Source organism: Psittacula echo (assembly GCF_963264785.1).
Source record: "Psittacula echo genome assembly, chromosome: 15".
NCBI classification, from domain to species: Eukaryota; Metazoa; Chordata; class Aves; order Psittaciformes; family Psittacidae; genus Psittacula; species Psittacula echo.
The window spans coordinates 7,985,509-7,994,971 of record NC_137751.1 but is presented as its reverse complement, the minus strand read 5'-3'; the positions used below and the strand labels follow the sequence as shown (position 1 = coordinate 7,994,971).

At 37.8% G+C, this 9,463-nt stretch overlaps 1 protein-coding gene across 1 annotated transcript in view; it reads left to right on the top strand.

Annotated features, from left to right (window-relative positions):
* Window positions 1-9,463, top strand: part of ULK2 (unc-51 like autophagy activating kinase 2) — a gene marked incomplete at its 5' end in the record, with an annotated part of 38,292 nt that overhangs the window by 4,472 nt on the left and 24,357 nt on the right. The window contains 2 exons of the mRNA XM_080629965.1: window positions 7,908-7,940; window positions 8,307-8,343. Of these exons, the coding sequence (XP_080486091.1) occupies window positions 7,908-7,940; window positions 8,307-8,343 (70 nt within the window). The remainder of the gene's footprint in view (window positions 1-7,907; window positions 7,941-8,306; window positions 8,344-9,463) is intronic.

Below are 9,463 nucleotides of genomic sequence, written 5' to 3'. Positions count from 1 at the left end.
AGTGACAGGACTTCTTGAATGATCAGTTCTGTGCTCTTCATTTGAGAAGAGAATGGTGCTGCTTGTCACTGACTGTTGCATTTAAATAAAATCAGCAGTTGAAGAGAAGGGAAAACCTGTGTCTCATACCTTGGGCATATTTCAAGCATGTTAATGGAAAACATAAAGCCTGGCAGTATGATGCTACATCTATAGAAGAAATTGCTTTACAAAATATGATCTAAAGAATGTGACACTTGAACAAATAAGCTTTTCCCTTCCTACACAGGGCTGTGTTTGTGAAATATTATCCATCGTTAACTTGTATGATTACATTAATTTATAACCCAGCAAGAATGAACACTATGCAAAGCATTTACATGTCTACTGGGCTGTTACACCTACTTATTTTCTTCAGCATTTCATGTTCTAGCATGTACTGCCCTTTGTGTTTGCCATAATATTGTGGACATGGTGATATAGTACAGCAGATAAGACTAGGATTTTAAGCAATTTTTAAGTCGCTGAAGCTATTTTTTTTTTTTGCCTCAGTGCTACAGCCAGTGGAGTCTGTCACAGTAGGAAGATCTCAGTGTGACTGGGAGTCTTGTTTTATTTTTATAGTTCTGTTGGTCTGAAGTTTTTCTTAACCTTAAACAGTTTGAAATAAGAAAAAGCTCATGTTTTAGATGTAATGTTTGGCAAACCATTTAGCTGAATAATCCAAGAACTGGTTGTTGCATCAAGTTTCCAGATAGAAAAGATGGTGTGAAATGTAAGTAGCAAAACTAAGTAGAAATGTGTAAATTAATTGCAATGAAGAAGAAATATTTTTACATGTCATAGTGGTAAATGAAATTATTTGTACTTAATGGCAGTACTTTGAGATTAAAACTGTATCCCTGTGTAGCAATTCGGAATATATCTTTGAGAATGAAAGGGTAGTTGTTATTTTACATATTGCAAAAGACTTAATTTGGAATTCTTTTCACAGGAGGTAGGTTCCTTCTCTTTCATCTCTGTTTGTTTATATGAATATAAATCAGTGTAATAAAGAGACATACGGCATTAGGTTTTAATTAGACCTGAGGAGAATTTGTGAACCATTCTGTGGAGAGTATATGAATATTTTAAAAGCTTTTATACATTACTGTTGCTTCAGCTCCTGTGAACACCATTTTGATAGGTTACTTGGTATGTACAGGGTGCACTGAGATAAATTACTAGAAATGCCATTCATCCAGAGACACACCCGAATGAATTGGTGTGTGCATTGGTTGGCATCAAAATCTTTTGTTCTGGTGCCAGCACAATAATTGCCCTTGATTTCTGTGAGGTGTTTACATGCAACACTGGCAGGTTTGATCTGCAGTTCAGCATTTGATGTGAGCAGAGGAGCAGTGCATACCATTGTTGCTTGTGCCATCTCAGAAGGCTGGGGATCTGCACACCCGGGTGTGGAGACCAGTGGTTCTAAGCCTGAAGACATTTGTGCAGATAAACTGAAGTATGACCTCTTCATCTGTGAGAGGCAGATGTTTTGCAGTAGTAGGGCTCTGAAAAATAAATATAAGAAGCTCACCTCTAAAGGCGAGATTAATCTTTTTCACAAAGTTAAATGCCTAAAACACCCCAGACTATAATCAATGGATAGCAAGACGTAACCAGTTGAGACCTATTTTTATTTATCTTCTTGAGCAAGACTTTGATAGTCTTTTATTTGAAGAAAAAAAAGAACCCGGAATCTCTCAAATGGCATAAGAATGCAGCTCTTTTCACATGGTGGTGCTGTGAGATGTCATTCATCCTGCAAAAGAAGATTGATCTTGGATCCTGTTAATTGAGGAAATGGAGCCCACTGTTTCTCAAAAGCAAAAGGAACCTAAAATAACCTCCAACTCACCAGTATAAAGTACATTGAGGTCCTTGTATAAAGTATTATACTGAAGTATGAAGGTATCAGTGAGTTATTTGGAATGTGTTATATTTAGGACATGAATTTACAGTTTTGTGCAGTTCATGATCCCAAGTGTGTGCTGGGTGGAACTAATCTCTTACACAGTGCCAGACAGTGCCAGTTTTAGCAAATAATTTAATTCAAAACCTCTTTTGAATGTCAGCAATCAGAATGAAAGCTGTAATGTATCTTGGAGATAGCATTTTAGAATGAATTAATATCTTCACTGTATGGAGTCTGAAGTTTGCTATTTGAGCAGTAGTTTGGGGATAACTAATTTCTTGTGTGTTAGTGAAGAAACAGTATCTGAACAGAAATTGTTTCTTGCCTTAGCTTGTTGCTACATAGCAGACAAAATAACTGCAGCTGTTTCTGCTATCTTTGACAGCAGTGAAAGCTATGAGAGCAAATCCAGTAGTCCTTCTGGTACCTGCATCTCAGTCGTTACTTATACACAGGTGCCTCTGAGTTCTTGGGATGCTGTGGAATGAAACATACTATCTATACCTGTTGTTCTACCAGTTGGAATTAAATCTTGCTGTTTGGTTTACCCAAGGACTCCAGTTGGTCTGCTAGTATTGCATGTTTCTTGAGGCATTTGCTTCAAGTGTTCTGGTGTGTGCTCTTGTTCTTGGTTTCTCACAGCTTTGATTGCCTCCATACTTTCATCATAGCTGTTTCTGAACTGTTGTCTTTTGAAAGAGGATATCTTAGTATATTTTTTTTTTTTCTCTCAGCTCTGTAAGTCTGCTGTGTTTGCCAGTATCCATCCTCACTGTGTGTGGAAATAGTCATGTGAAAACATGCTGTTCAGGCAAAAAGAGAAATCCTGCCCTGTAGAAATTGTAAAGATTTTGAAATACTACCTGGCAGCTGATGATAGCTGGAAGGTTGGTTACAACAATATTGGGCTGTAAGGAATGACACCAGTGTAGGCGTTCAAGGTTAGGGACAACCAGTTGGAATTTGTTTTGGCCACCAGAACCAAAGAGTTGGAAATACTACATAGTCCTTAGCTTACCTGCTGTGCCTAGATGCTGTAATTTGTATTTCAGAACTGTTTCAGATGATCTTCTAGTATGTGAGTGTGGTAAATGTTTAGTGTGCTGTCAACAGTTTTGCCTTTCTTTTGTGTTTTAGTGTTAGTTAAGTACAGTGTTTCACATAACAGAAAATGAATGATTGGCTATTGTGATACATTTCTCTATGGCTGATTGCTCTTTTATGTAAATAATTGGCAGCATGCATGCTATTCGAATCCTAAAGGCACATGTCAAGTGGCATTTAGTCTAAGACTTAACATTTAGTCACAACTAACAAAATGTTCAGTCCTTTGCATGATGGGAGCTGAACATGGTAGAAGCTGCTGCTGTGGTACACACAGAAAGAAACCAAGTATCTGTAATACAGTAAGAAACAGCCTTAAAAAGATCTGGGCCAGTTATTTTTTCAACTAAATCATTAGAACTTCTGCAGAATTAATTTAGTGGTAACAAAAAAACCAAACCCAATGGAAAACAAAACCCACAACCAACAAAAAAAAAAAAAACCCAAAACAAATAAAGCACAAATTAACATATCAGAAAATCAATCGGATAATAGCAGTGCACAAGCTGTCAGGTTAACTCTCATAAACTCCAGCTAACCAGAATCTACGGGCCTTGAACAGGAGCATGTTAACTGTTTATTTGCCAGTTTCAGCTTTGACAGCTCACCAAGAGCTCCCTGCAGACTTTCAGCTTGTTCTAAAAGAGGACTTTCTAACCCCAAAGAAATCTAGAGTATGTTTCTGCCAGTACACCAGAGTTCTAGCAACAGCTGTCAGAAGTAACCATGAATGTTTTGACTTCTTTTTCGATTAATGACTTTAAAATGAACTGCTTCACTGAGCCTGTGCTTTGGGTTGGAACTTCACATCCTCTGAGACCACTGGGATTAAAACAGAGCAAATTTTGGCAAATATGTTGCCTCTTAATGCCTTTCTATTAGGTTTATCTGTAAGCTTTCAGAGTTGTAAAATGGTTTCCTATTAACCTTTGTCGTCTTTTACTTCAACTTAGAAGTTAAACCTAGATTCAGAATAAGGAGCAAAAATGGGTTTTGTCAAGAAAATTTCAAGCAACAAAGCAGGGCATGCTGGGCAAAACTGTTCTGTAATTGTTGCAACACAGCATACGTTTGTTTTGCTTCATTGTTTTTCCAGGTAGAAGTGTAGGCGAGAATAACTCCAGCTGCAGTAATTTTATGATCTGTGTATTGATGTAAATATTCAAAAGCAGTTTAGAACAGCTTGCTAGGTCAACTTTATTCCTGCATGATAGGTCTGAAACATGGTGGTTTCCTAATCTTTTCTTTTTTGAGCACTTTGCTTTGCAAGTCCACAGCTATCGCAAGTCTAGAGACTGATAATAGAGAATGATATTTTTCAGCAGAATAATTTAGGAGGGAAACGTATGACTACAGAATTAACTTGTGCCTTCTGAGTGTATTCCCAAAATGGAGATCACATCCACAGTCAGGCTGGCCAAGAACTGTAATGCAAAATCTGAGGGATGAACACTTCAGCTGTTGTGAACTAACATTTGCATTGGTGGGGTATTGAAAAGTGTTCGGTTATGTGTTAAAGTTGAGATGAGATGTGACTGGGGAGCTTGGTACCAGTAGTGTGCCAAGTATTACTTTAGCAATACAAATGAGGAAGGACTTTTGACTGGTTGTCCAGGTTCAGCAGTAGCAGTGATTTTTGTTCCTTCTTAGTAGCTGGTGCAGCACTTTGTTTTTGACTTTCGGCCTGGAAGCAGAGCTGATAACAGTGATATTTGGTCTGACCAAGGACTCCTCCAGGGAGGAGGGGAAGCCAGGAGGAAGCAGGGACAGGACACCTGACTCAAACTAGCCAAAGAGGTATTCCGTACCACAGCACGTCATGCCCAGGATGTAACTGAGAGTTACCCAGAAGGACTGGATCACTGCTGGGTGGGGGGCAAGTTATCAGTCGGCGGGTGGTGAGGTGTTGTATTCTCTTCCCTTATTATTTCCTTTATTATTATTGGTGGTAGCAGTAGTGATTTGTGTTATACCTTAGTTATTAAACTGTTCTTATCTCAACCCGTGGGAGTTGCATTCTTTCGATTCTCCTCCCTGTCTCTCTAGGAGCGGGGGGAAGAAAGGGTGTGGGGGGGGAAGTAGACTGCGTGGTTCTAATTTACGGCCTGGGCTTAAACCACGACACTGGTCTGGGACAATCTCTTTGTGAAACCTCTTAATCTTACCTGGTTTAGTAAAAAAAGAATTATCCAAGCTACAAAAGGAAACACTCTAATTCTTAGTATGACTTTAACCAAGTGACTTGTTTGAGTATTTTAAATCAAGAATATTGGTCAAAATAAGATGAATGATTCTACTGGGGGGAAATGTAGTGGCTTTCTTTAAGCAGGTGAGGGTTAGTACAGAAGGACAAATCATCAACTCTGTGTTTCTGAAGAGAGCAGTTTGATTTGAAAGGACTTTCCAAGGGAATCCAGAAAACACATTCTCTTAGTTTTGAGATGAATAAATGTCTGTTGTGAGCTGAGCATTACATACTGCCATAAGCTGTTGGTTTTGTATAGAGACTGTTGTGTAGTGGAGGCACTGACGCTGTGGAACATCTATTTCTGATTCATGGGATTGCTATGCTCGGGTGGAAATCCATTAGCTGGGCTTCTTTCTTGTCACTGGAAAACGGACAGTTTCCATGCTTCTTAGCTGCATTATTCTTTTACACATCACAATTGTCCTTTAAATACATGCTCTGCAGTTGGCAGAATTTTTAGTTTGATAAATGTGGATCTCAGAGTTGCTGTTTGTCATCCTTGGGGTTCCTGAAAGAGAGTGAGTTTCTGTCTTGTGAGATTTTGCAAAAGAACTATGTAGAAAGAAACAGCATTTATCATTACGTGTTTTCAGTAATTTACAGAACAAGTAATTATCCTTTTTTTTGCTTTAATGTATACACTTTAGGTTTTGAGGCATTTAGAGGATTGCAGATTATGGTTTGCATTGGTCACAGCTATTACAGAAACATTGAACAATTGGGACTTCTGAAACGTGATCTGCTGCTGCTTTAATATTCTGTATTGCTTGGAGTTTGCTTTTCATTCCCAACAGATTTGACTAATGTTCCTAGAAACTTGCTTTCTTTGAGGCTGATTTCCAAATGTAAAGAGATCTGTAATGTCCTTGATATTCTGAGCTGGAAAGAACCTCAAATGCATTTCTGTAACACAGACAAGAGTGGCTAAACTAAATGCTTCCCGAAAGCGAAGCAGCTTAATACAGTATTGAATTAACCTTAAAACAGCCAGTTCATCTTGAACTGAACTTGGTATAGTTATCTGTAGTGATATCTGTATCTGTGATGGTTTGGTAGAAATTTGCTTTAATGGGTTGTGCCATCCATGTGCTGTGTGTGATAGTTGAGGTCTTTGGTTTCCTTCACATGGGCCTACGGGCCCATTTTTACTTTATTTTTTTTTTCAAGCTTCCTAGTCTGATCTGTTAGTGAGCCCTTGAAAATGGTGCTCTTGTGCTAGTTCTTGCCAGGTCAGTCAAAGCGAACATGTACTGAAGCTTTAACACAAGCACTGAGAAAGGTGACTTAAGTTCACAGCTTTTGTTTTGCTATGCAGTGTCCCTTTTGACTTTCTTTTTGACACTAGTTAGCTGAATACAGTCAGGCTGACATTTCCACTTTGAGCTGGGGTATATGCCTGGCCTTGTGTGTTTTGCCATCTTGGTATTTTACTTCAACTGTCTTAAAAACATATTTTCCCACAAACTGTCAATCCTTTGTTTATTTTTAAACTGAAAAGGAGGTAACCTACCATGCAACTAAAACCATCATCCTGTTTAGTCTATGTCCTTACGTTTCCTTCTGCTTCCCTTTGTGTTCTTTCTGTCTTACTCAATCAGCTCATAGGGAAAAAATGCTTTTAGTTTATAAAAGATCTCTGAGTGTTTTCAACTTTGTTTTGTTGCCAGCTGTAGGCGCAACAAAACTTATATGCAGGAGGCTTTGTGGAAAATGATGTTGGTTATTGGCATAGACAGGTAGGCTTATTCTTCCCTCACAGAATAAGTATTTGTAAAAAAAGGTGAATGTTCTTGTTAGGGTTGGGTTTAAGCACAGATATTTTTACTGCATTTTTGTGGCATGTGTAGATAATTTACAGTAGAAGTTGGCTAATCTTTCAGTAACTTTTACCCAGTTACAAGAGGGGGAATTCAGGTTGCAAACAGGTTAGGTCAAAGGAGGTCAGTGCTTTTGAAAATCTCAATAGGGCTGCCATAACAAATCGCACCTTTGCCATAAAGCATTTAGGTCCGTGGCAGGGACGCGCTTCTGCCAGTGACTTGCTGAGGGAGATATTTTGCAGAAGTATGCATGACTCCTGAAGTAATTATCCTACAGAATAGTATTTGGGTTTATTCCAGACAGTTAACTGCTCTGTGATTTCTGACTGGCCTTTGGCCTGTCAGATGGCAGAACCAAAGCTTGTTTTACCCAGAAGCAAGGAGTGTAACTTTGGATTTCCTCCTCAGAAAGCTCGTTATCATAGCCACATTGTCGTGCTTATGGGTTGTAACTCTATCCAGTATTTGTGACTAAATATTACTGGCACTTGAAAGCTGAGGGAGTGATATACAGCGGAAACTGGTGTTACTGACTGTATGATGCTCTTTCAAATGGTAGCTTTAGTCTTCAGGATATTTGTTGCCTGGTAGTTTCTTTTTACAAATGCTTATGTTTTGAAAAGTTGAAGTATTTAATGGTGGGGAATGTGTTTATCTGCTACCCTCTAAAACAGTGACTTTAACATGAGGTGTCTCAGTTGATAGAAAAAATCTCATGTTAAACTTGGTTAATGTAGATGCTGAAGGCTTTGTCTTGTCATATTCTTAAATGGGATTTGTTCTTCTTCTCTTTCAGGAAATGCCCAATTCTGTCTTCTTGGTAATGGAGGTATTTGTTAACGTACATGTTTCTTTCTGGCTGATTATAAAGGTGTTTTTTAGACAAAACGTCGTTGCACAGCTGCAAAAGAACCATGACTTGTTAAAGCAAGCAGTTCTGAAAACTAGATTATTTACTTCCTATGCACTGCTAAATTAGCAGCGTTTGTTCCATAAAGTATTCCATTTAATTTTCTGATACTGGAAGTATTGATGAAGTGTTACATCTCAAATTATTAATTACAGATAATCAACAAAATAATTTTAAGGCAAACAGCTGAAAGATCTTCCCATTTTCATTAAAAGATTACAAAGTAAAAAATATAAAGCAAGTTTCAGTATTTGTGTTTTGAATAAAAACCTTTCTTTTTAACAGTACTGCAATGGTGGGGATTTGGCAGATTACTTACAAGGTAATTGATCGCTGTATTTCCCTATTCTGAAGCTGTTGCATTAAATGCTTATATTCTATATTCCTGTAATGCTCTGATGTTTCTCTAAGGGTTTTTTTCTTGTCTTTTAAATTTTTTTCTGCTCATGAAATGTCTGTAATTCCACAATGCATGTTCATCCTGGTGTGATTTCTCGAGTCCCCTCTTTATAAATTCACCAAGAATCTGTTGAGTGTTTTATTCAGTCTCAGTCGAGGTCAGCACCAGAGTGCTGTTTGTGTTTGTGTGCCACCCTGGTAACTTGAAAACTTAATTTTGAAGCTGCAGGGAGCCATAAGGTTTTTGCATTTGTCTAAAAATAGTGTGTTTAAATGCCACTCGTAATTGAAACTAAAACCACTGTATCAATGAAGGTAAATAAAATAATACACAGGCAGAAACTGCTTTTTGCCAAAGCTTTTGAAACAGTTGAATTTAATATTTCCTTATTTGTAAATGAGGGAGAACATGTAACTAGCCATAAATAGGATGCTGAAAAATGTGTGGTTTTCTATTACTAAAGTTGTGTTTTGGGGGCTGCTCCCAGTGTTTTGATTCCACCTGCTTTCTTTTCCAATATCTGCACTTAAAAATACTGAATTACTTATATAGTAACACTTCATACAAAGAGGCACTGCTGGTTTAGAAGTGATTTTGCCCTTCAGTGTGGCTCTTCCCAAAGGGAAGACACAAGTTACAGAATCATGACAAATCAATTCTTATTCCTAACAAAATTTTGAGCAGAGATAGTAACCTTCCTATTTTTCTTGATGAAAATATTCTTCTACTTGCCTTTGTATCTCAGTATGTTGAAGAAATCTTTCTGTGAACAGTTATTGTTATGGTAACTGTGCATATTAAAAGCCTAATTCACTTCTCTTAAAATCCTTTGAAAGACTCATACAGTATAATCCAGCTCCTGTGTTCAGTACTTTTTCATCCTGCAGAGTGAGGTAATACCTTCTGAGGAGACTTTCAAAAGTACATCTTATTTTTTCCCTTCCAAATTTTATCATGGACGAAATTTTTTTTAGCAGAGTGGTTATTTGCATCCCCATAATAATTTTTTAAAGAACAGATTTTGTGGCTTCAGATTGTAAGA